Below are 26,874 nucleotides of genomic sequence, written 5' to 3'. Positions count from 1 at the left end.
AATGTCATGGAATTGTATACTTTAAAATGTTCCATCTTATGTAAATTTTACTTTAATAAATTAAAAAACAAAAACACCTGGTTAGAAGTTGAGTCTGGGTTTCTAGTTTCAGCAGCATAGTGGACTGAGTGAGTATGGATTTCCACTTCCTTCTACAAACACAGAGAAATTCTTGATAAATTACAACAAAATTTTAAAACATGCAACTGAGCATTGTTGACAGAAGAGGTGACTTGAAGGCTGAGCAGTAGCCTCCTGAGATGAAGCCAGAGTGTCTGAGGGGAACGCTGGAACAATTAGAGACACTGGGATGAGAGGTAGAGTTTAACAGCAACATGGCCTTGGGCTGGTGTAGGGCAAGGAGCAGGAACTAAAACACCTGCCCAAGAAGGCATTCTGGAAAAGCTGCCTCTTTGGTGAAAGGGAGGTCTAGAAAATACCTCCCACAAGCCAGGGAAACAGCAAGAGAATGTCTGTCTTCCTGGGGTTCTGAGTAGGAGAGAAAAAGGACACTGAAGCCCCAGGCCTGCCATCATCATGCAGGAACTCACAACTCAGAAGTTAGTGTTGAACCCTGTCCCAGGTCGGTGAAACCCCTGGTGTGCTCAGCATAACCAAACAAGAAACCGCTCATCTGTAGTGACACTTCTGCAATTCAGGATGCATGAGATTCCTGTGAGAAGAACAACCTCCACTGAAAAATAAGTTCACATGAAAAATTACAGATCACACAAGGAGATGTTCTAGCATGAGGGAAAGTAAGTGCACATGGCAGACGGGGGTTAGCATCTCAAGAGCCTGGCAAAATAGAAGTATGTTTGAAATGATTCAAGAGTAAGGAAGCTGAAACTGGCTCTACCGTCTTAATAAAAAGTTTCTCCCGTATGCTCCCAGGGAGCATGTGGCAAGTTTGCTTAAGGGATGTCAAAGGGGGAAAGGGGGAGACTGAGGTTGTTCACCTGCTCTCCTATAGTGGTCTGGTGAGACCTTTAGGTTTTTTTCTAAGGATCAAGAACTCAAGGAAACTTTCTTTTTGAGTAATCCATTTGGATGGCAGAAAAGCTCTGCCTTCGAGTATATTAACTGCGATGCTCATGTGCTCTTAACCAAAGATTTGCCTTCATTTCTCTCGAGAGCACAGCTCAGTATTTGTCCATTATTGTGAGGATTGACGCATTATGAACTGGTAAATGGAACTTTTAGAAACAAACCCTGAAGAAGCTGCCTTGAAAACCACTTTAGTAGTCATTCAACGCTCCACTTCTAATTGATTTCATCTGTTGGCTGAGTCATGGCACTAGCCAAGTGGGAGTTTCATGTGGATTAAGTAGAATCGTGACGGAACATTTAGATAAGGGCCCTCGGCAACATGAGACTTCAGAGTTACCTGGTCACTAGCCAGTCTTCTCTTTGCCTCACCCTATGTCAAGCCATGGCTTTTATCCGTGGAAGCCCCAGTACTTGTATAAAGGAGAGGGCCGTGTGGGGACCTTGTCTTGACGCTGAAGTGGTCTGTCACTTTACAAAAATGGAGAATAGAGGAAAGTGCAGGTAGGACTCATGGATTTTATGGTTGCCAAAGCCTCACATGTATCTCAAGCTGGCAAATTTTAGATTCAGTGGATCTGGCAAGCAGCACACACAAACTTGACTTTGCACTGGAAGCCTGATAATGCTGCACTTCAGGAAGCAATAAACTTTCTATTAAAAATAAAGTACAAAGGCCAAACTATTTTCTCTTTCACCAGTGGATTAAAAATCAGATAGTGCAAATGTGAAGAGAGACCCCGTAAGAGAGTTGGGGAGAATTTTAGGTTCCCTGAGTGTGGACTTGATGCTGCTGAGTGATAAAACCACGGATCAGAAACCTCAGTGCTCAGCAGAACTTTCACGGGTGTCTTAGGCCAAGATCAGTGATTTTTTTTTTCCTTGCAATCAGGTGTAGAGGAGGGGCCTAGACAAGTTGTTTTCTCCTCTGGTGAGCAGTGTTGTATGTCATACTTTCCTTTTTGGGAAGAGAAAGAAACACACACGGAGGGATACTTTCTTCTTTATGCCCCATGTATTTCCATAGGGTTGAAGTTCATAACAGCCTTCTCATTAGAAGAGTTGGTAACCATACAGTTTATAGTTTCTCAGTATGATTAGCATTAATAAATGACCCTGGCAAGGTGTGAATTGATTACAAGACATTCTCCTTGCGTCTTCCCAGTAGGTATCTAGTATCATTCCTAAGCTGGCAGCTACTAAAGACATTTTTAGTATTCTTCAGAAGTAGGGATTAGGGTATCTGGGCTCCTTGTACCCTTCTCTGTAAATATCAGTGCAGAGCCTTCAGAATTAATTGCTTCTTAGATGCATGATTACTGCTCACTTAGCCCTATGCAAAGAAGTAGGTCATTCTATTCATCAGAATCTTGCTGTTCTGTAATTAGGTGAAGAGCAAATGATTATAGATAGGGTTTCTATGTGATTTTAAAGCAGGCAAATTTAGCATCATTAGAGAATAATCCATAGCTGGAAAAACTCAAGGTTCTTTTAAAAACATACAGACAATATTTAAAACTTGGTAAGTTTTATTATTCTTAAATGTGTTATGTAAGTTGAAAAAAAGCTTTATCTGTTTCTTGGGCTAGAAGAGGCCCTTATGGTTAAATAACAAGGAAGAAAAAGAGCTAGTCTCCATTTATTTCTTGACACTGTAGAAACACTGTAATTGAAATTTAGTTACATATGCTTTGAACAAAGAACTATGTTCTGACATTTCATTTATTGTTTAGATGAAACATACATTTCTCTTTTCATTGATTAAGATAAAATTAAGTTTCCCACTTTATTGAAAGATGTAAATGATGTTGAAATTTTGATTATTAAAGAGATTGTATTTATAACCCTTTCAAAATTGAATGTGACCTGAGTGGAACTAGCTATGAAGTACATCTTCCACAGCGCTGTATGGAAAGGCTCCATTTTATAAATTCAGGTAGCCTGAAGTCCTTGGATTAGAATGGATTTAGATAAATGGAGATAGCTTCTGCCTTGAACTTGGCCAGCTTTCCTGCCTTCCTTGCCTCCCGACTTCTGTTCATTCTAATAGTTTGTTTTAATGTACAAAATAAATAAAATTGGTATGGCAAAGGGCAGGCCTGCCCATGTGGTGGCAGAATTAAACTAGTGTCTTAGTTTGTGTTCTCCCTGAAAACACACCCTGAGTCTGGACTGGGGTGCAAGGAGAGTATTTGGAAAGCGACCCCAGGAAGCATGGCAAGAGAGTGAGGAAGTGAGACAGGGGCCAGTGGAGAGCCAGTGAGGGAGTGTTTGTGAGTGGATTGTTGTTGGGGTTCCTTGCTGCTGGGGATTTGCTGAGAAGCTGTGTGCAACACACCTCAGGGGTGAGGAAAACTGGGGAATTATCTGATGCGGTAGGCAAAATAATGTCCCCCCAAAGATGTCGACATCCTAATCCCCGGAACCTGTGAATATGTTACCTTACAAAGGGAATTCTGCAGATGTGATTGACTTAAGGACCTGGAGATGGAGAGATTATCACAAGGGTCCTTATAAGAGAGAAGTAGGAGGGTCAGAGTCCAAGAAGAAAACATGACAACGGAAGCAGAGATAAGAGAGAGAGAAAGAGAGAGAGAGGGAGACATTTGATGTGCTATCCTGTTGGCTTTGAAGATGGAGGAGGGGCCTCGAGCCAAGGAATGCAGATGGCCTCTAGGAGCTGGAAAAGGCAAGGAAACATATTCTCCCCTAGAGCCTCTAGAAGGAATCAGCCCTGTTGGCATCTTGACTTTAGCCCATCAGACTGATTTTGGACTTCTGACCTCCAGAAATACAAGATAACAAATTTGTATTGTTTTAAGCCATTAAATTTGTGACAGCAGCAATAGGAAACGAATGTACCTGCCAACTCGCGGCCCTCATTGATTGAGGATGGCTTCTAGGGCAGTGTTTCCTTGGTGCTCTGGCCAGCGCCACACAGGCTCCTGTGGCTGGAGGACATCCTCAGGCACAGAGACCCTGTGCAGGAAGGAAGCAGTCTTCAGGGCGCCTCCCAGTGGGCCAGGGCACCGTTGGACTTGGCTGTACCTGGACAAAGGATTGGATCAATGGATTGTGAAAACGTCCTCATAAACACTTGGAACTAGCTCTTTTGGGTTGTTTCACATGAACAGTCCAGGTTTCGAATCCCTCTGACCATTCCTTTGCTGTCTCTTCTCCTGGCCTATTCTCTTCTGCCTGGCTTTTTAATGTTGGAGTTCCTTGGCATTATGACCTTGGTCTTGTCCAGTCTTACTTTGTGATGGTTGATTTTATGTGACTGGGCCACGTGCTGCCCAGATGATTGGTTAGGCATTATTCTGGGTGTGTCTGTAAGAGTGTTTCTGGATGAGATGAACATTTGAATCCATAGACTGAGTAAAGCAGATTGCTCTCTCTAATGTGGGTGGGTTTCACCCAATCAGTTGAAGCCCTGACTGGAACAAAAAGGCTGACTCTCCCTGGAGGAGAAGAGATTTCCTCCTCCCTGACTGCTTTTAAGCTGGAACATTGTTTTTTGCCCCTGGCTTTGGACTTAAACTGAAATATCAGCTCTCCTGGGTCTCCAGCTTGCTGACTCACCCTGCAGATTTGGGGACTTGTCAGCCTCCATGATCTCATGAGCCAATTCCTTATAACAAATCTCTTTATATATAAATATCCTATCGGTTCTGTTTCTCTGGAGAACCCTGTCTAATATACACTCTATACTCCAGGGTGATCTTCTCCACTCTTTTGACTTCAGCTTGCATCACTATGTTGGTGAATTTCAAACCTTGGTCTTCAGCCTGGGTTTCTCCGTATTCGAATTTTTAACTGCCAACAGAAACATCCCCATGGATATCATGTAGATACTTCAAGCTCCACATATTCAGAGTAAAACTTGTTATCATCCCCTAGGAATCTGTTCCTGCTTTCTGTATTCTGTCTTTTTCCATCACCATGTACTCTGATCTCTTTCTCAATATCTTCAGCATTGCTCATTCTGAGTTTTAGGTTTCACCTCAGGACTTCTGCCACTCAGGGCTGTTGTCCCCCAGTGGAGAGCAACCCTGGCACACAGGACTGAGTTGGAAAAATCCTCAAGCTAAGGTGAAACTAAGAGATCGAGTTTATTCTCATACAAAGACACACACAGACACACACACACGCACACACATAGGGCCAGTGGAGGTGGAGGGAGAGAGAAAAAGACAGATACATACAGAGAACAGCAGAGCCATAGAGACGCACAGACAGAGTCTGGGAGAAAGAGAAAAAAAAAAGGAGGAAAAGAAAGAGAGACACAAACCACAGTAGGATATACAGAGACACAGAGTCAGAGGGAGACACATAGAGGCAGAGAGAGGAGACAGGGAGGAGAAGATAGAGAAAGAAGAAGCCAGAATAACAGACAGGTGAACAGATACAAACCTGCCCCAATTTGGGTATGCCCTCATCTCCAGAACCTGAAAAAGTCCTACTGTGTGCTCTGATATGGTCACCCTGGCCCACCTACTGACACCCCTCCCCAAAGGGACCCACGGCGTACTGAGCAGGCATATGCTTTAGCCATAAATTTCAGCTCAGCTACTTTTTAGCTGTGTGGCTTTCCACACGTTACTTGAGCTTCATTTTCTTCAGCTGTAAAATGGGGATGTTAATATCTATCTTGCAAGTTTTTTGTGAGGTGCTCAACAAATCTTAATTATTAGCTCAGACAAATCCTAAATCTCCTCTGGCTCCCATCCCGTTCCCCTTTAGTGAAAGGGAGTTCATGGGAATGTCTGGGACAAACATAGCCAATACAATTTTGTTCTGGAAATAAAGGAAATTAAAAATACTCTTCTAAATAAATAAGCAGTTTGGGATACTTTTCAGCCACAGTCTATTAAAAACCAACCATACTTACAACTGATGGGATACATGGAAATATTATTTTATCTGCAGTTCTTCTTTAGTCTCCCCACTTCTTCCTTTTTTCCCAGTGGATAGGCTTGCGGAGGGCAAGTTGCTGCTCTGGGACTCCTGTACACAAGAGGGCGCTGATGAGCAGGGGAGAGAGAGAGAGAGAGAGAGAGAGAGTGTCAGAGAGTCTGCTTTTAATAATCCATGTTTACTTTATTTATTTATTTATTTATTTATTTTATTTATTTATCTTCTTTGTGAGGAAGATCAGCCCTGAGCTAACATCCGTGCTAATCCTCCTCTTTTTGTTGAGGAAGACTGGCTCTGAGCTAACATCTATTGCCAATCCTCCTCCTCTTTTTTTTCCCCCAAAGCCCCGGTAGATAGTTGTATGTCATAGTTGCACATCCTTCTAGTTGCTGTATGTGGGACGTGGCCTCAGCATGGCCGGAGAAGCGGTGCGTCGGTGCGCGCGTGGGATCCGAACCCGGGCCACCAGTAGCGGAGAGCGCGCACTTAACTGCTAAGCCACGGGGCCGGCCCCCCATGTTTACGTTTTTTTCTGTGTACCTTTCTCCCTACCAGAAGGAGACCAGAGGCCTCATTATATCGCTGTGCTTTCAGACTTGCGTTAAATAAAATTTCAAGAAAGAAAAGAAACCAGAGTCAATGGGATTAGAATGAGTCTGTAGCTGTGGGCTGAAGAGTTAACCAGGTGGAAGGGCCTCAACCTCGTGTGTTCTTCACTGCCAGCATTCCACGATTAAACTTCATTTGCAAAGGTTTACAGAATTTTCTGGGGTTCTTTTGGGTAAAATATGTTTTTTTCTGTATTTTAAAAGTAATAAGAAATTATAAATAACTTGGAAAATCCTAAAAATATAGGGAATAAAAGAAAGTCACCCATAATTCTACAGCCCACTGAGGAATTCAGTTAATATTTTGATGTACTTCATTCCAATTATCCACATAGTATTTTTATACACAAACTTGGGCTCACATTATACATAGTCTATTGTTTTTCATTTGCAATTATTTAATTTGAAGAACACCATGCCATTAAGTATTTTTCTTTAAATAATTTTAATTTTAGTATAATATTCCACTCTGTAGGCACAGCCTAAGGTTTTCTTTCCCCTTGAGTGTTTAAACCAATCTCCTATGATTGGATATTGATGTTGTTTACATGTTCTTTTCTATTATAAATCATGTTGCAGTGAACAGCATTTAAGTAAAATTTTTGTGCATATCCATGATTAATTGCTAAAGATACATTTCTTCTACAGCTAGAACTTTGGATAAAAAAATTTAAACTTTTCTTTAAAGGTTTAGCTATCGATTGCAAATTCCCCCCACAACTCCAAAAAATTGTATCAATTCATACCCCTTTCATCAGTGCGATGTTTCTCTATTTTAAAAAATTGCAGTGTTGGCTCTCTTCATAAAGAATTGTCTTTTCCTTTTATTAAAAATCTTTCCTTCTGCTTTTTCTCTTCTTGCTTTTGCATTCCCTTATCAATTTCTATTCCTTAAGTTTTATAAACTACAGAACTAGATCAATTGAATGTGTTCTTTCCACTACCCGTGCACATATGCGCATCCTGTTCTGTCGTGTGTTCTCTCCCACCGTGGAAGATTACTGCCTTAGAGAATCATGTAAAGCCGGACTCTCTGAAATTTACTCTAAGAAAACTAAGAAAGGCCTGGCTTGATGAGGCCTGAGTTGAAACGTTTCTCTTGGCAGTGAATTTCCTGCAGTTCAAAAACCTATCAGTGCCTCAGACCCTGGCTTAATCTGTGCCTCCCTCTCGTCTTCTCCAAGCTAACTTATCCTGCCATCCACAAGTAGTCAGCGGCCCTGCTCGCCTCCTCCACGAGGTGCTCACATCAGCATCCCTGCTCCCATCTCTCTTGTTTTGCTCTTTATATGATACCCAGGCTATTCCTGATTCCAGACATCAGGCTTCAGAGGTTGGAGTTCTGCTTTGTACCCCAGTAATGAGCTTTTCCACCCTGTCCCTCACTCACTCAGTGCCAGCATTGCTGCTTGTCATCCAGTTCTCAGAACCCTGATGGCCTAACCCTTTTCTCACTGGAATTAGGCCCCCATGCCTTCTATGACCCGGTGTAGAACACTGTGCCTGCTCAACACAATGCTCATAATAAGTATTTGTTGAGTAAATGAATGAATTGGAAGCATTCTCTTGCTTGAATTTAACTCTATGTCTTGGGCTTAGTTGAGACATGTTAACACAATACTTATATTTCACTTGTCTTTCTCTCTCCCTTCCTTCCCAGATTTGTTTCATTTTCTAGTTTCTCTACACCAAGGACTGTACCAGACACTTTACACGTGTTATTTCTAATCTTCACAACAATTTTGCAAGACAGGCGTTACCATCCTTATTTTATGTATGAGGAAACTGAGGGTCCCAGAGGTTCATTAATTTCTCCAAAGACACTCGGCGAATCAGTGGTTGACCTCACTTCTCCATGGACCCACTCCTAAAATCACAAATCCTTGGCCCCATTCCTGAGGTTTCTATACGTTCTTTTTTTGACTTTCCCAGGACCCTGACCTTATCCCAATGGATCACCAGCATCCTTGCCTGAATCCAAGTTGAGACGGAAGGATTGATGAGGGAAAGACAAACCTGAGGGGTCTTGCCAAGGTCTTGACATGAGAGATTGAAGCCGGGGACTGAAGGAGATAGAGTAGCCCAAAGTATCTCCATATTTTCAACCTGAGAGAGCAGAAGAGTGGCGGTGTCACCAAAAGAAATGGGTAGTTGGGAAGTCTTATTCCTGCAGGTGGTTAAATCGGATCGTGGTTGGAGTTCCAAGGGCTCCTGACTCCCTGGTTAACTATGGGCAAGTCTCCTAGCTTTTCTGAGTCTGTTTCCTCTTCTTTTCCCTGGGCATCATCTTACCTGACCCTCATGTCTGTCATTGGTTTGCTGATCAAATGTGAACGTGTTTTGTAAGGGGTAAAGCTGTACATACACATTAGCTGTCATCCCTGTTGTCAGATATATTATTACTAGACTCAGATTGTAAATGGAGACACCAGCTTCTTGGGTAGAATACGTCTATGCCAGGCATCAGCGAACTGTGGTCCGTGGGCCATATCTGGCCTGCTGCCTGTTTTTATACAGCCTGTGAGCAAAGAATGTTTTTTATATTTTAATATGGTTGAAAAAATCGAAAGAAAAATGTTTGTGACATACAAACATTACATGAAATTCAAATTTCAGTGTCCATAAATAAAGTTTGTTGGAACATAGCCAAACCCATTCATTTGTGTGCTGTCTATGGCTGCTTTCCCTCTGCAGTGGCAGAGTTGAGTAGTTGTGACAGATTGTATGACCAGCAAGGCCTAAAATATTGACTGTTTGGCTCTTCACAAGAAAAGTTTGCCAACCTCTGGACTGCACCTTTTGGGGGCTGTTTCTGGATCTGCCCAACTGTGTCCTTCCTTCCTGTCTGTTGAAGCTCCCAGAAAGGAAAGGAAATTTAAGGAAATGTTGATTAAAAAAAATTTTTTTTTACTGATCTCTTTTGTTTGATAATAAAGGTAAAAAGAGGATGTATTTATCTTTTTTCTTCTCTTGATGCTTTTTAAAATGAATTTTTATTCAGTGATGGAATGTTGTTATAACTTTAAAAGGCAGTTAAAGATAAAAACCCCACTACTAACCACAAACCACCCTTAACGTGGCCATTCTAATGCATGTTTTCATTTTGATTGATGCTTCCCTCTACTCTGGCACACGTGTTTCCAAATGGTTGTAATAATGGTCTACATAACATTTCATAGTTGATATAGTCCTTTTGAGTTGGCTCTTAAAAATATTACTTGATTATTGCTTTTATTTTTTCATAGTGGTTATGTTGTGATGGAATTATACAGTTTGCAAGCTATATATATTTCAGAAATACTTCCTGCTCTTGCCTTTGGTCAAAGTTTTCTTCTTCAACTATGAATACAAATGCTTCTCTTTGGTGCCAGTGCTGGGCCGCCCTGGCTTGCCAATTGCTTCTTCCTACCTTACTCTGCTCTGACATTGATTCAAGTGCAGAATTCCCATTAAGCTTAAAAACCAAGAAAGATGAGGAATACAGCTAAGGAGAAAATGTCAGATAAGAAAAGAACTTGATATTTTAAAGATTATTTTCTCTCTCCTTCCCCAGACCTCCCCCAAAGCATTCAATAATAATAGAAAATACATTTAGCAAACAAAAATATTCTCTGTTCATTAGTGAGGGTATGGGGGATATATTTGTGTTCTCTGTTACATTTTTAAGTAGATAAGAATAAAAACAAGACTATTACTGTCATTATGTTAATACTGTGGACACTTTAACTGTATTTCATGCAATAAAACCATTGTACCAAATTACCTTAATACTATGAAGTATAAGTTATCAAATTAACAATGCAATGAAATATGAGTAAAAAGATAGCTATTTAAATTTTGTTCTCTTATTTTCCCTAGTGAGAAGCTGGATGGAAAAACTAAAAGACAAGGTAAGAGAACTGTTTTCTTCCTTTGGATTTATCTTAAAGTACATGGCTTTGCCAAATAAAAGATCTTCAGAGTAACGGAGATTTAATTCATTATTCTGATTCTGGTAGTCTATGCAAAGATACAGGGTCACTTCCAGGTGCCCAGCAAGAAAGAAGATCTTCCCTTTAAGTTCCTCCTTGTATAAAGACTTATTCTTCAGAGCACCATTCGTTCTTATGAAGGCAGCATCTGATGTGCTCAACTGAATAATATTCTCGACATATCAAGGTGCAGTTTCTTTTAGGAAATTTCAGGAGTGTAATCCCATTCTATTTGGCGTTTCTTGTCTCAATGCAAGGCTCTTTTAAGTTTGATATTCCTGAATAAGGAAGAAATACCTTGGGTTTTGGAAGGCATTGATTCTTCTGACCCAACGGCGGACTTGACTAAGAATAAAAGTTTGTGATTGAAAGGGCATCCTTAAACCATAGTGGAGGTGGGCTAAAAACACCTGAACACCGGAGCACTCTCCTTAGACCCACTTTTATGTGGTCTCTCGTAGTGCCACTACTTACTAGATGATAATGAGCTGACCTGTCTGGAATAGCCAACTATAGAAAAGTGTTTTCCTCTCTTGCGTTAATTCTGCCATCTACATCTGTGATTGACAATATTAACTTCCTTCCAGGTTCATATTATGCATTTTCTTTTAATTTTCAACACTCTCCAAGTTTTCATTTTTGGTTACCTTATAATTTTAAACTGGAATTACTCATAAAAATATTGATGGAATCCTGAATTTCTTGCTGTAGCCTGTGTCAGATACCATTACTATAACTCAGCTCAGATTTAACTGGGGGTTTAGTTAAATGGAAATCTTTTCAACTGCCAGATATTGAGTTACCCCCAATTCACCCATCTCAGAATATACTTCTGTTGAAGGTGTTCCATAACTTTTTTATTATTTGGGATCAATTTTCCCCGTATTTGAATGATTAATATTTATTTACAGCTTAATGTTAGGGAATAAAAGAAAGCATCCAACTAAAATTATGTAATTATATTAATTCTCCTCATTATTATTTTTCTGCTTCTCAGTAAAAATTAGCATATATGGTCTTTGAGAATGAGACTATTTTGTGTTCATACATGTTAAAAGTGATGTTGAAAATTTTTAAGCCTGTTGAAGTCAGCAGAGGCCATTTTGGTATCTAATGGGTCCATTTATCTACGGGAGGTATGATCAGATGGCTGAGCAAGATTTGGGGGAAGATAAGCTCAAAAATTTAGAACTGAGTATGTTTATGTTGGTAGTACTTCTTGTTATTTTTCAGGGGAAAATATGATGCAATGAAAAGTAAACAGGCTTTGGTATGTTAATCTAGGAATCCGTATGTCATTGTTTCTATAGAAAATATCCTTCTGAGTTACAAAAATGGACAAAAAATAGACTTAAGAAAATAAATTTTGGCATGTAGCCTGTTTTGAAATTGGATATTGCAATATTTTTTACCTGTATGTATTTATAGTTTCACCACCACATTTAAAAATGTGTGCAGCTTTACAGAAAGGCTATATTTTCTATTCCAATAGACCTTTCCTTCTTATCTTGTCTCAAAGCCCTGATAAGTTCTTTCTGCTCCTTTTCACCAAGAGAAATAATTTTATCTATGGCTCCTAGTTTTCTGGATTATTTTGAAATTATTCCAGCCCTCTCTTCATTTTCTTCTCTGGTATTTTTTATCAGTTATGTCTTTTTTTTTTTATAATTTTATTTATTTATTTTTTTCCCCCAAAGCCCCAGTAGATAGTTGTATGTCATAGCTGCACATCCTTCTAGTTGCTGTGTGTGGGACGCGGCCTCAGCATGGCCAGAGAAGCGGTGGTCGGTGCGCACCCGGGATCCGAACCCCGGGCCGCCAGCAGCAGAGCGCGCGCACTTAACCGCTAAGCCACAGGGCCGGCCCTCAGTTATGTCTTAATTAAAAAAAATTGAAAGCAAAATAGTTGAGACTCCAACTGTGGTTGACTTATGCGTGCTCCCCCAGTCTTGAAATATTATACACTTATTTAACGTGTGCATTCATATGTGCGCGCGCACACACACACACATATCTTCCTCTCTCTCTCCCCTCATTCTCTTCATCTAGTTAGCCAGCTATCATCTTTAAAGTCTTTTTAGTCATTATCTTCAGAAACTATTTGAGAGCAAAACTATTGCCTCTTTGATGAAAGTCACAGAATCCCTAAGAACTGATAACTGAACTACGTATTTACCTGGCTCTTCAGCCAAGCTAGGACATCGTCTCAGTTTGGCTTCATTTAATTGTTCCTGATATTGGTTTCTCTTTTAGCTAGCTGGGCTCTGGAAAAGGTGATGTTCTAAAAAGTTCTGAGTTATTCCTTTTGTTCTTATTGTGTAGTCTTTCTCTATTAGTTAGGATTAAGATCAGCTATGAATGACAGACAACCTCAATGACCGTGGCTTAACCAAGAGAGAAGTTTGTCTCTCTCAGTTAAGAGAGACACTCATTTATGAGTCTGGAGGTGGCAGTCAAGGGTTAATGGGGGAGTAGCGCTGTGACAGGGGCCCAGGCTCCTTCTGTTCGATGCTCCACCTTCCTTCCCAAGGTCACCTCATGGTGACAGTTCTGCCTTAGCTAAGTTCATATTCCAGCCAGAAGGAAGGAGAAAAAGGGGAGGCTAAAGATACTCCTCCTCTCTTAAAAGGGAGGATAAAGGTACTCTGTCATTCTTAAAGAGGGGGTGGTGGTAAAGGCTCTGCTCCCCTCTTAAAGAGCTTGTTCTGGAAGTTGCATGTGCCACTAACATGTCATCTCCTTAGTGAGACTTATTGCATGATCACACCCAGCTGCATGGAAGGCAGGGAGAAGTAGTCGTTATTCTGTGCCCAGCCCAGATGGAACGTTCTGTTGCTCTAGAAGAAGGGGAGATGGGTATTGAGGGACAGTCCCCACACTCATCCCATCACTGATCTTCTTCCTGGTTAAATGTCCAAGTCACTGATGCTTGTTAGGTAAATCCTAACTCAGCCATCTATTGATATATATTTTCAACATCTAAATTACTTCTCAAAACTGAAGATGCATAACAGTTTTAGTTGTGTAATAAAGACCAGCCCTGTTGTTATGTCACCAAGATCATTCTATTTCTTCTAGATTTAGGAAGTAATCCAGAAAATGGATGACCTAGACTATACTTCAGTGATTCTTATGTGCAGTCTGGACCAGCAGCATCAGCATCACCTGGGAGCTTGTTAGAAATACAAAGTTTTGGGCCCAACTCAGACCTACTGAGTCAGAAACTCTGGGAATGGAGCCCAACAATCTGTGATTTAACAAGTCTTGCAGGTGATTCTGTCACATGCCCAAGTTTGAGAACCGCCATTGCATAGAAATCATAAGGGCATTGTCTTAATTCAGCAGACTTTAGGTATCATTTGGTTTTCTTTCTTTCTTTTTTTTTTTTTGTGAGGAAGATCAGCCCTGAGCTAACATCCATGCTAATCCTCCTCTTTTTGCTGAGGAAGACCGGCTCTGAGCTAACATCTATTGCCAATCCTCCTCCTTTTTTTTTTCACCCAAAGCCCCAGTAGATAGTTGTATGTCATAGTTGCACATCCTTCTAGTTGCTGTATGTTGGACGCCGCCTCAGCACGGCCGGAGAAGCGGTGCGCCGGTGCGCGCCTGGGATCCGAACCCGGGCCGCCAGTAGCGGAGCGCGCGCACTTAACCGCTAAGCCATGGGGCTGGCCCTCATTTGGTTTTCTTATAGCTTTCTTGAAAACAGATGTTTCTGAACAAATACATTATCCTAAGAAGGAATGATACCTCATAAAGGTATCATTATGTTTGTTTGTTTACAACAAACAAGCAAACAAAACAAACACAAACAAAAGCCAACTATATCTAGTAATATTTTGGCTTACAATGTATTTAAAAAATTTTAAACTATTTGGACATAATTTGAAATGTACAGAAAAGATACAAGAAGAAGACTAGCACAAAGAATACCCTCAGCCTTTTCCCCAGATACGGTTATTATTAACATTTTACCCCTTTTGTGTTGTCATTGCTCGCGCTGGCTTCCCATCTCTGCCTCCTTTTTTCTGAGCCATTTGAGGGAAAGTTGCACATATCATGATGCATTTGCCCCAAATACTTCAGTGTGTATTTCCTTTGAATGGGAATATTCTGTTAACAAACCATAGAACAGTTATCAGCTTGAGTACATTTAACATCGATACTGTACTTTTATATAATCTGGCATCCATATTTCAGTTTTTTAACAACTCAAAATGCCTTTTGTAAAAGCATTTTTCTCCTCCAATACAGGATCTAGTCTAGGGTCATATAACACATTTAGTTGTTGTGATTCTTTAGTTTCCTTTAATTTGGAACATTGTTATAGCCTTCTTTTGTCTTTCATGACACTGACATTTTTTAAGTCTATAGTTCTTTTTTGAAAAAATAGAATATTCTTCATTATAGGTTTATTGGCTTTTTTCTCATAATGAGATTCAAGTTATGAATTCTCGGTTGGAATATATGTAGGAGCAGTTGTGTCCTTCTCAGGGTGTGACATGTGGAGGCACCTGTACATCCAATATTTTGAACAGAGAAAAGGTGCTAGGCAGAATTTATAACTTAAAAAATATGTACATGCATCTTATTTGTTTTTATTTCTGCAGGAAACAAGTCATGGGCAATGCTAAAAGAAGACCTTCTTTTCAATTAGTCAGTTTTGAAAGAGGAATGGTTAAATTACATTTGAAGAGGAAAGGTTGCTTTTTTCCCATCTTGTAATTTACATGTAATTTCAAAGCATAGGCAGATGCCGCACAAACAGACACACACACATACACACACACACAAAAGGAGACAAAAAACAGAGGAGAGAGATAACTGAACATTTGTCAAGTCTACATGATTTAAGCTCTAGAAACAAGAAGTCTAAATGTGTAAACAGGAAATATGGAAAGAGTAACATATTTTGTAATATTCATGTTATTGGTGTGGGGTTAAGTTACATCACATGAGGAGACCCCCATGGAAGTTGGTCAAGTTGAGCTTCCAAAAGCTCAAATATCATCCTTTGAATGTCCAGTTCTGTGAAGTCCAATCTAGTGGTCTTAAAGTTGATCATATTTCAATGTGTATGTATATTTCCATGCACGGGGAATGGTGATTTACAAAAGATATTCACAGTTCTGGTGAGAGCACTAAAACTTTGCTATTGTCCAGTGTTTTCCCACATGGAAAGTTACAGACTTTTATAAGCCTTACATGGATCTGGAAGAACTTGAGAAAAAGTTTGGGTTTCTGCAAAGCATATTAATTTGTTGAAAAATGACTGGGCTTTGTTTCTTGGGGAAAAGCACTTAGTATGCTGGTGAACAATGCTATTGTTCTCAAATTAATGGAAAAATTTCCATCTTCTGCCCTAACTCAAGACTTTAGAAAGCAGAAGCGGTGAGTGAGCCGACTGTGTATGAGCAGAGGGTGCCGTTTTGTAAGGTCTTGTCTGCTCCCTATGATTTACTTCTTAGAAGTGCTGGGAATGCATCACGGCCTGCACACCTCAGCATTTTTTAGAAAACTTTTATTCTCTGTCCTCTGTTTTTGGTTCATCTGAAAAATACTAGAAACAGTTTGTACTATATTAGAAATTTTAGAATTAGTCAAATAAAGGAACAGACTCATGCCCCCCCCCCGCCAAAAAAAATAATACCTATCTATCTAAAGTACTTATTACAGCTTTTAAAATGTTTAATTGTTTATATATTTTGCCTGGGTAGGCTTCTAGAAGGGGCCTTCTTGGAAGGCAAACCAGTGTCATATTCCCATATGAAGGGCTCTAGTTAGTACCTACCCCTCCAGCCCTTGGATGTCTCATTGGCCAAGACGCAGGGAGCAGCCTTAGTGTGATGGCCTGACCCTGGGCTTGGGGAGGTCCCGAGCTACTTGCACAAGCCCAGGAGTGTGTGGAGATCATACTGCTCTCTCAGACTAAGGAGGCCATAGTGACACCTTGAGGATGATGGAGACATGTGTGAGTTGATACCTCGAGGCTCTTTTGGTCTTGTCCACTGGGCAGATTATTCCTTTTGTATAGATTAATTCATCCACTTTATGTGCACACTCTCTCCTCATCTTTGTCTTTTCTGCCTGGGTGCCAACATCTAGTATCCTTCCTCTTTCCTTTGCAGGTCCATCTCTGCTCTGTTGTTTCCAGAAGCTCTCACCCTTTATTCACTTGCAAGCGCGTTCCTCTTTCCTTTCTTACTGTAACGCAGCTATGATTGTGAGAGAGGACCACCAGTGTCAAGGCTCTCCTCTTGCCCTCCAAGGAACACGGTATTCCAGAGGACACTTCTGCTTCCTTGACACTTGACTCAGGCTCACATTTCCAATTTATCACATTTAAATAGTCCTGGAATTCTCAGAAGCTTACTCCATCCATCTTTAATACAAATTATATTTCTATCACCAGAACTTAATGTTGACAAATGTGCATAAGCAAGTGGCTGAAGGTGCCACTAGGTCTGGCTGATTTATTTCAATACTTCTTCTAAGTATTTGAATTATCCGAAAATAGTCATACCTCTCTATGTGTTGCCTTCTCCCTAAAAAGTAACTGTATTCTAGGTGCTATTTTATAACAAAGCAGACAGGAGAATTCAATGTCTAAAACCTGCTGCCAGAGGCCGGCCCCGTGGCTTAGCAGTTAAGTGCGCCCGCTCCGCTGCTGGTGGCCCGGGTTCAGATCCTGGGCGCACACCGACGCACCGCTTGTCAAGCCATGCTGTGGTGATGTCCCATATAAAGTGGAGGAAGATGGGCACAGATGTTAGCCCAGGGCCAGTCTTCCTCAGCAAAAAAAAGGAGGATTGGCATGGATGTTAGCTCAGGGCCGGTCTTCCTCACCAAAAAAAAAAAACCCAAAAAACTTGCTGCCATCCAGCAGAAGTGAGAAACCCAGGGTGGTGGTCTGTTTAGCATGCTAATGCATGTTTCCTTTTCTGTGCAGGCTGGCTACATGTCTGGGATGCTGGTGCCTGTAGGGGTTGGGATAGCTGGAGCTTTGTTCATCTTGGGAGCCCTCTACAGCATTAAGGTTATGAATCGCCGAAGGAGAAATGGCTTCAAAAGGCATAAAAGAAAGGTATGGAACCAACAGTAAAACCTAATCAGTTTGAGAACATTCTTTGCTTTTCTAATTTGCTTAATAAAGCACACGAGGCTTAATGATGCATGAGCAGTGTTGACATGCCCAGTGGTTTGGATTAGCTGCTACAGCTGCTGCCTCGGCTCTGTTTATTAGCGTGTCTTGTAAAGGAGGCCTGTTTCTCAGCTTTGTTCTGCCGCAGAAGGAGTTTAATGCTGTTCTGTTTTCTTTCTCCAGCAGAGAGAATTCAACAGCATGCAAGATCGAGTAATGCTCTTAGCCGACAGCTCTGAAGATGAATTTTGAATTGGACTGGAGTTTAATTGGAATATTCAATGATGTTATTATTTTATTTTTTATTTGGGGGCAAAAAAAGAACAGCATCCTGCCACGTTGCTGCTGTCAGGCCATCAGTCCCATTATCTGCTGGGTAGTAGATTTTTGTTGTACTGAGCAGAAAAGGCATGCTGTATACTAAATGTAATACGCAGTGTTTGTTTTTATTCTGTAGTGAATTTTCCACAACCATGGGCTACAACTCATAAATATGCAGAACACATGTTGTTCAGTAGGAGTTGCTAGGTTAGGTAGAGTAAATGTTTTGTATTTTTCCATTGTGTCTTTTCCTTGGTTTGAATTTCCTGCACTAAGTATAACGATTATTGTTGCCAAGGCACGCCTGACTGTGAAATGGAAATCTCAGCAAAGAATAACTTGTGATGACTGCACTCTACCTAGTTGAAGCCATAGGCTTATGGGCTGTGGTACATCCTGCGTTTGCATCAAAACTAGCAGCAACTCAGAATGAAATCTTTTTCGTCGAGAAGATCTCTTGGCACATTAGGATTATATGTAGGTTTGTATGTATTTTGCATTACGTGCTTGAGTCTCCCAGTTTTATTATTTTTCAACCTCTATTTTATTCTCAATCTTGGCAAGGAAAAAAGCGCACCAGAAGTAATATATTAATTGACTCTCAGTTGTAACGTAAGCTTGCTTTCTTAAATAGTGTGGATGAGTCCAACAGACCTATAGTTAGATTCTTCCGTGTTTATCATTAAGAGATGTTCTTTTTGTGTACCACTTGACTTTGTCAAGAAGAAACAAGGAAGAAATCAAGAAGAAAATGAGGGTAGGTAAGCTCCAAGAGCATTTATCTCTGTCATTTGGCTCTGTGCTCGTGTGGCCACTATTCTGAATTATTCAGAGCATTGCTTTTCTACATCTGTGGTCTTGGCTGTGGAATGAGTGAGCTGCCATTGGTCCTTATTTGACTTTATTAGAAAAACAGTCATTCTGTAGTAGAAGCAGGCTCAGTGGCCAGAGTCCTGGCCCGTGATGGAACTTAGGAAAAACCAGCCTTTCTCAGGGCATCCTGCTTCGGGGATGTTGGACTATGTAAGATCATTTCTCATTCCCCTTGGAATGTAATTCCTTGCCCTATCTTCTGAATCTGGGTATTTGGGGCTTTCAGTAAGTTGAGTATTTGGGTGAAGACTTGGCTCATTTCCATGGAAGAATAAAGGTTACTAATAACACTGTCCGTAGTGCTTTAGACTGTGGGGAACTTGTTCACATTTATTAGAGCCTGTTCTACTATATTCAAGGCGAGTTGCACAGTTATTCCTCATGGCTACTGGATGAGGCAGGGGGTATGTTTTTATTCTCGCATTTGACTGAAGACAGGACTGAAGCAGAGAAGTGAAATGATTATCCAGAGTTATACCCAGGAAGAATCAGGACTGGAACCCACTTGGACTCAAAACCATGCACCCCTGTCTTCAGTTCAGTGCCCTTCCCACATACTTGGGAGGAAGTGACATTTCAGAATCCTTCTTTAAAACCAAGGTTCTGAGGAAATAGCTACTTGGCTAAGGAACATTTCATATGAGTTTCTGTTTTTGTTAAATGAATGATGTCTTTCTAATTTCTCTCTTAAACAAGTTCTTTCCTTTCCCACCTCAGCTATTTCCTTTAAAAGCAAATAAATTTAAGTGCTAGGGAACTAATAGAGAAACCTTTCTAGAATCCGTGCTTGAATGATAGCTGGCTTACAAGAATGTTTTCATTAAATAATTTTAGTTCTTTTTGCCAAGAGATGTAAAGAAATGTGTGAAATTGATCAAGAGAGTTGAAAAGCTCTGAACAGTCAAATAGAAGTTAGCAGTTGACAGGTAAGTTCAAGGTCAGATTATTTTTTTGTTTTTTTTTTGGTGAGGAAGATTGGCCATGAGCTAACATCCAATGCCAGTCTTCCTCTTTATTTTGTATGTGGGATGCCGCCATAGCATGGCTTGATGAGTAGATCCGTGCCTGGGATCCGAACCTGTGAATCCTGGGCCGCTGAAGCAGAGAGCACAAACCTAACCTCTATGCCACTGGGCCGGCCCCAAGGTCAGGTTTTAAAAACAATTCAGAACCATGGCACTCATATGTAATTTGTAATATGACGAGTAGAGACATCCTGATATTGCAGAAGGTACGTTTTCCTTTTCTATGAGCGACTGTAGGTATTCCTGAGGTTGGGAGGAGGTGAGCATGATGTGGTGTTGCTGTCCTTGTATCCTCGACAAGCTGTTTATAGAGAACATGCAATAGGCCACTTCATTCAGCTGCATGTCGGTGACACTAATGGCCGTGAGAGAAAGGGTCCCTCCTCTGCCCCTCATGTCTTTTTCTCTAAGCAGAAGACAGTACTTTTCTTTTACACCTCTTTAGTTTTTCCTCTCCCATAAGCTGCTTTTTCAGTAGCTGCTGGGTTAATTTATATGCAATATTTGGAGTTAATTAGTATCCCAGGGAAACAGATTCCCTTAGCAATACCTTAGCCTTGGCTTCAGCTCACAGACTGTCTCAGATGCAATCTTCCAGAAACATTTTCTTAAAGTACCTGTATCTCTTACATAGGTCAAAAAGGTTGTGGGGAAAATTTTAAAGCACAGTTTTAGAACATATTTAAAGTAGTTTCAGCACGGTCAATCAAAGATAGTTCTTTATTTTGTTTTGTTTTATTTTTTAAAGGCTATGACTTAAAAGTCAAAACCTTATAGAGATATCAGAAAATAATACAGAGCAATATAGGACATGCTGAGTGCCTAGTGCTCCTGTCCATGTTTTTCTAGATATCTTCTTCATGTGGAAGTCCAAATGAAGCCCCTTATTTGGAATCATATTCCCAACTTGGGGGAGAAGCAGCAAGTCATCCACAGGCATCCTGATTTTTGTGGCTATGAATAATCAATGTTCCTACCAGTTGCCAAAAAGCAGCTTTTGGGAAAAAGGTATATTATTTGGCGCAAGGTTTTAGCTGCGAGGCCTTTTGGCAAGATAAGCTTTGTTATGACTACAGGGAAATCGGAAGAGACAGGATTACGACTGAAGAAAAAAATCTCTGCTTTTTAGGGTTTGTGAAGGTATGGTTACAAGGGAAGAAATACGGGTAGAAGAAGATGGAAGGAAAATAATAATACAAGGCAGATGTAAAAATGGCACAAAACATTAGAATGTGCTAGAGAAGGCCAAAATTCTGAATGGACTAAAGCTTGGAAAAATGATAAAGACAAGCAAGGAGATCAATGCAAGTGAGGTAGACCAGTAGCAGGGGAGGGGCCATAAAGCCACACAAACCTATTTGTCCCACACTAGGTAGAATGGACGTTGGTGGGAGGGAATTGACGTCCAAGATTGATGAGGAGGTGAAAGGTGCCTGGTTACTTTAAATGAGCTGAAGCTCAGATAAATATCTTTCCTAATTACACAGAGTTCAAATGACTGAATATCAATTTCTAGGAATAAGAAATAATTTGAAAACAAAATAATAGTGTTGACTTAGTAAAAGCACCTTATTTGTACATTTAGTGCCCCCCATAAGACACACAACTCCTTTTGGGGTGGAAGCTATTAGACTGATAAATGGGGATGGACTGAGGAGAGACATTAATTATTTTCTCTAATAATTATCAACCTTAGCAGTCAATATAGCTGGGACCATAATTCTCTTGTTTAAATTCTACATGCATAAAAATAATCAGCATTTATTTTATAAGCAGCTGTTAGCTAGGATAACCCCATAATGCAATGGGGTTATCTTATTTTGGGTAATAGATATATCTTATTCCCTATTAGCCCAAATTTCTATTATGTGAATATAGGATTAAAGGAAGGAGGGAAGGAGGGAGGGAGGGAAGGCGGGAAGGAAGGAGGGAAGGAAAGAAGGAGAAATTTTCCCCAGGAAACGGCAGCAGAAGCACAAAGAAACAAATCATATGCTCCCTCATTCTGTTTTGCTTAAAAACACAAAATAATATTGGGGTAAAAAAACCCGCCTGAAATCTTCCATAGTAAAGGAAAGATCCTGCTTTCTCTCCTCAAAAAGCAGCAGGAACAAGAATACAAGTGATAATTGTTAATGATTTATAATATAGAGTATAAACTCTCACTCTAAGATTGCAGTCTTCAGATCTGAAGCTCAAGACTGATTTTGCTGAGAGGTGTTTTCTTTTGTGGGATAAGCATGGAGGAACTGAGAAGGAGTAGAAACAGAAGAATTGACTGCAGGGGGAAAAATCCTCTTATTTTTCTTCTTGAAGTTCATAGGCAAGAGGACAGAGTGCACGCAGAACGGAAGGCAAAGGGAGTGCTCACTTGGATTATTTTATGGTCTTTCGGGTGGACAGGTCATCTGCACTCGTCTCAAAAGACTGAACCTGGTATCAGGTCGTGGGGATTTTTATTAACCTGTCCTCTGCATCTCAATATTTTCTTCCTAATTCATAGTGAAATAAAGGATGGGACCAGGAGCATTTGAAATGCCCCTCCAATTTTAGACCTTGCAGAACAGCCACTGAGATTGTATAGTTTCAGATTTTTCATGACCAGACAGACCAAAATACACCTAGGAAAGTACAAGTACGGTCTTCCAAAAACAGAAAGATGTTTGGATACCAGATGATTCAAGCCCTTTCTCTCCCAAAAAGAATTTTGATACAAAACCTCCAATGATTAGTTTCCCTTATTTCCTTCTTTGTGTAAGAGATAAAGGAAAGGAGAAGAAACCTGAAATGGTTCAGTAATTGAATCGATCAAATCCCAAAGGTCTGTGTCATGGAGAGTGAGGATGGCTAGAGAGTCTATCTTTGGTGAACCAAGAACGCTGTGAGATTGTTGCTTCTTACTGAATCAGTATTTATTGAATGTCTTTTATGTGTTGGGCAGCATGTTAAGAGCTGGGGGAGGATGGCAAGACACGTTCCAGGACCAGAAAGAGCTTATGGACTAGTGGAGGAGGGGTAAAGGGGCCATTTCATTACAGGGACCTTATGGGATCCAGAAAAGGAGGATCTGACTCTGCCAAGATTGGGGATGTTTCTCCAGTGCTGGTAGCATCAACCCTGAGGCCAAAGGGATGAGTAGGGTTAGTCAGGTAAAGGGGAGAATGGGATGTGTGTTCCAGCCAGAAGAAACGTGTGCAAAAGCCAGCAGTGAGAGATCGTGGACAATTCAGCAGTTCAGTATGGCTGGAGTGCTGCGTACACTAGGAAGTGAGGGCGGGGCTTGCGGATGGGGGGAACATGCAGTGTGAAATATGAGGCTGATCCTGAAGGGTCTGCTAGGTCATGCCAAGGAATTAGGACTTCATTTTGAGAGCAATTAGAAGTCGTGGAGGGGTATTAGGCTGAGAAGTGATATGATCGGGGCTGAGTTCACGGGAGACTGGACTGGCAAGGTTCAAGTAGAGTCAAGAATACCAGTCAAGGGCAAGTGCAGCAATGGGGGTGAGAGATGACCGTGGCCTGGACCAAGGCTGCAGGAATGAGTGTGCTGGGGGAGGATGGGTTCCGGAGGTGGTCAGGGCGGGGAAGCAGTAGGACTCGGGGTTGGTTAGATGTGGAGATGAGGGGAAAGACAACAGTTAATGCTGACCACGTCAGGGCACTTTTGAGGCCCTCCAGATATCATGGAGCCAGTGTCCTGTCTTCTGGAGAGACTGACCCTGTGTTAGCCCAGCATATCCAGCCTGAGAAAAATAACCTGCAAGTCTGCCAAAAATGTGTAGGCAGCTTTAACTTTCTACAAAGTGCAAGTATGTGGTCATTCTCTGTAACTCTTAATAGTAGGTTCCAAAGAAATAACTTTAAATTTAATAAAACTCAAATTAAACATCTGGGAAAACCCTCCAAATATCTTCAGGTGGTTAGAGTACTGCTTTGGTTGAGCCCTAGTTATGAGTTACTATCTAGGATCTGATTGACTCTTGTGATTTGTAAGACTAATATGAGAGTTTTTAATTCTTTGACATGAGAACCAAAGCTCAGCATCTTGTTTTTCTTGAACACAAATCCAGGAAGCTTCTCTCAAGGCTGGTCCCTGTGAGGGTGACGTTGGGGTTTGGATGTACAGCCTGGAGACTCATGAGCAGTGCAGGCGCCATGTCCCAGGGCTGAGTGGCTTCTGTGGCCTTTTGACAGTTGTCACGAATGATCATCGAGTAGTTTATCTTCCTTAGCACATGAAAGATAAAGCATGTTTTCCATGGTTGCCATACCAACACAAGGCTGGATTCTGGAGGAGATGCAGAAAAGCAGAAGGAGAAAATATTATTGCTTCTGTCCCACCCCTGAAGATAACCATGGTTAACATTTTAGTTTATACTTTTCTAATCTTTTTTTCTGTGTAGTTATGATGTGTTACATACATACTTTTATTTTTACACAAAATCAGAATTATAATTTACATGCTATCTTGTTACCTCCCTGTGGCTACAATTTCTCATGGTTTTAAAAGGAATAAAGAGAAGGAAAAGAGCTTGTGAAAATCCTGAAGTTGTATTTGAATGAAGAAACTGTTTTGTTCTCATTAAGATTTATCTAGTATTTGATTGTCCATGATACCAAGTTACCTCAAGCTGCTTCCAGGTGATATAAATGAAAACATAATGGAAAGAAGAAAACTCTCCATAAACACAGTGCCCGTGGGCAAACATCATACTCTTGTGCCCTGCGGGATTAGAGAATACTGTCCTCTCTCTGCCTTTGCCACCAAAGCTAAGATTATAAGCTTTTATAATTAGACAGTAAGACTGAATAAGCATGAGTGTGGATAATATGCAGTATTGTGAGACATATTGGGAAAAAGTACACTTATTGTCATGACCTAAATTGATTAAAGGCTCGTTCAGTTCAATTCTCTTGAATCTAATTAGTATGTTTTTGTCATTTATTATTATAGCACACACGTATTTTCTATATTTGATTTCACTTGGCTAAAGTTAAATGAGCAGATGTTCCCTGTTGTGTCCATTGTCTACTTCTCTCTGTCATCATTAAAAAGAATAATCACAGCTTTTCACGCTCCCCATCATGTCTTCTCCACCAGGCCCTCTTCATCCAGCCTCTCTCCATCCCTCTTAGCTCCAAAAGGTCTGCACGTGAGTGGGTACAAGCTGATGCTACAGGATTTGTCTCAATAAATAATGTTTTTATTGTCTTAGCTTTATGTATTTTAAGAAAAAATTTAAGTGTCTTTAAAAACAGTTAACAAAACCTGGTGGTCCGTTTGACCAAGACCTTTGTAAGCATCTCCATTAGCCCATACTCCTTCAAATTTCTCGCACAGAGTAGGATATGAAATTAAATAAAGCACATGATAAAGCCCTGTGAACTTTATTCTAAAAATATTTTCTTTGGGCGTGAAAGTGAATTCTTCATAAAGTATTATTAGATTAAAATAGGATAGAATAAGCACTTGACAAACCGTTCAGATCTTCACTAGGAAGACCATGCTCCTCAGGACACATTTTTGTTCATGTTTAGGGTCAGGAGTCAATCAAAGGCAGCTGGGAGAAAATTTTGCAAATAAATGAACTAAGGTCTTATTTATTTTCTATTATAAACAATAAGTATTTTGTGTGTGTGTGTGTGTGTGAGGAAGATCAGCCCTGAGCTAACATCCCATGCCAGTCCTCCTCTTTTTTGCTGAGGAAGATTGGCCCTGGGCTAACATCCATGCCCATCTTCCTCCACTTTATATGGGATGCCGCCATAGCATGGCTTGACAAGCGGTGTGTCGGTGCGTGCCCAGGATCCGAACCTGCAAACCCTTGGGCCGCTGAAGTGGAGCGCACGCACTTCACCACCACATCACCGGGCCAGCCTCAATGAGGGTCTTTTTAAAGTTCAGTTATGGGGAATTATTGAATAGGCTAAATTTAGGCTATGTAAATAAAATGTGAATTTAAAAATTCTTAGTGAAATTTACATTTATTTAGTGATAATAAAATCATGAACATTTATTACATTTATTGGGCTCTGCTGCTGAATGCTGTGCTCAGTGCTTTACAAGGATAAACTCACTTAATTCACAGCAAACCCCAATGCAGTGGGCACACTAGGTCACCAGTAACTCTATTGATGGCAGAAATCTCACTTGTAATCAATAATTATCCTCGACAACAGAAACATAAAACAAACCCTCTAATAAATGATTCATTGATTGTGTTTCCATGCCGTGGAAACTATATAGCACTAGTCTTTAGCCATGATTTTGTTTCAATTTGTAAAATACTTAATTTTTATTATATTACCCACATTGAACATTAGCTTTGGGGCAATCTTAGTCAGCTCGGGCTGCTTTAACAGAATACCATAGACCAGGTGGCTTAAACAATAGACATTTATTTCTCACAGTTCTGGAGGTTGGGAAGTCTGAGATCAGGGGCCAGCATGATTGGGTTCTGGTGAAAGCCCTCTTTCCAGCTTGTAGATGGCTGCTTTCTTGACATACACTCACATGGTAGAGAGCGAGAGCTCTGGTGTCTCTTCCTCTTCTTATAAGGGCAGTAATCCCATCATGGGAACTCCACCCTCAAGTCCTCATCTAAACCTAATTACCTCCTAAAAGCCCCACTTTCTAATACCATCAGATTGGGGTTAAGGGCTTCAACATACGAATTTTGTGGGGACACAAACATTCAGTCTAGATAACAAGGCAGATAATCCATCTCCCAAGTGCTTCAAAGTGAGGCCCCCAGAGAGAAGAATACTGTATATTGAGTTATATCCTGAAATTGTTGAATGAATACCTGTGGCCAGGTAAACACCCTGCTTCAATAGGCAGTATGCAACAGACAATCCAGTTATTCAGAATTAAGTTTCCATCATTTATCAGAGAATTAGTTGGCAATTACTTAGTAGTAAATTCAGATTTATCACAGTGATCTGAAATAATTTTATGGTTTATGAACAGT

At 40.6% G+C, this 26,874-nt stretch overlaps 1 protein-coding gene across 1 annotated transcript in view; it reads left to right on the top strand.

The window, feature by feature from the left end:
• ARMH4 (armadillo like helical domain containing 4) overlaps positions 1-21,792 on the top strand; it is a 132,230-nt gene extending 110,438 nt beyond the window's left edge. The window contains exons 6-8 of the mRNA XM_058567009.1: positions 10,431-10,462; positions 17,493-17,627; positions 17,868-21,792. Coding sequence (XP_058422992.1) covers positions 10,431-10,462; positions 17,493-17,627; positions 17,868-17,936 — 236 coding nt within the window. The 3' untranslated portion in view covers positions 17,937-21,792. The remainder of the gene's footprint in view (positions 1-10,430; positions 10,463-17,492; positions 17,628-17,867) is intronic.
• The last annotated feature ends 5,082 nt before the right edge of the window (positions 21,793-26,874 follow it).

The sequence above is a fragment of the Diceros bicornis genome, chromosome 24, assembly GCF_020826845.1.
Source record: "Diceros bicornis minor isolate mBicDic1 chromosome 24, mDicBic1.mat.cur, whole genome shotgun sequence".
Lineage (NCBI taxonomy): Eukaryota > Metazoa > Chordata > Mammalia > Perissodactyla > Rhinocerotidae > Diceros > Diceros bicornis.
This window is presented reverse-complemented; position numbering and strand designations above follow the sequence as displayed.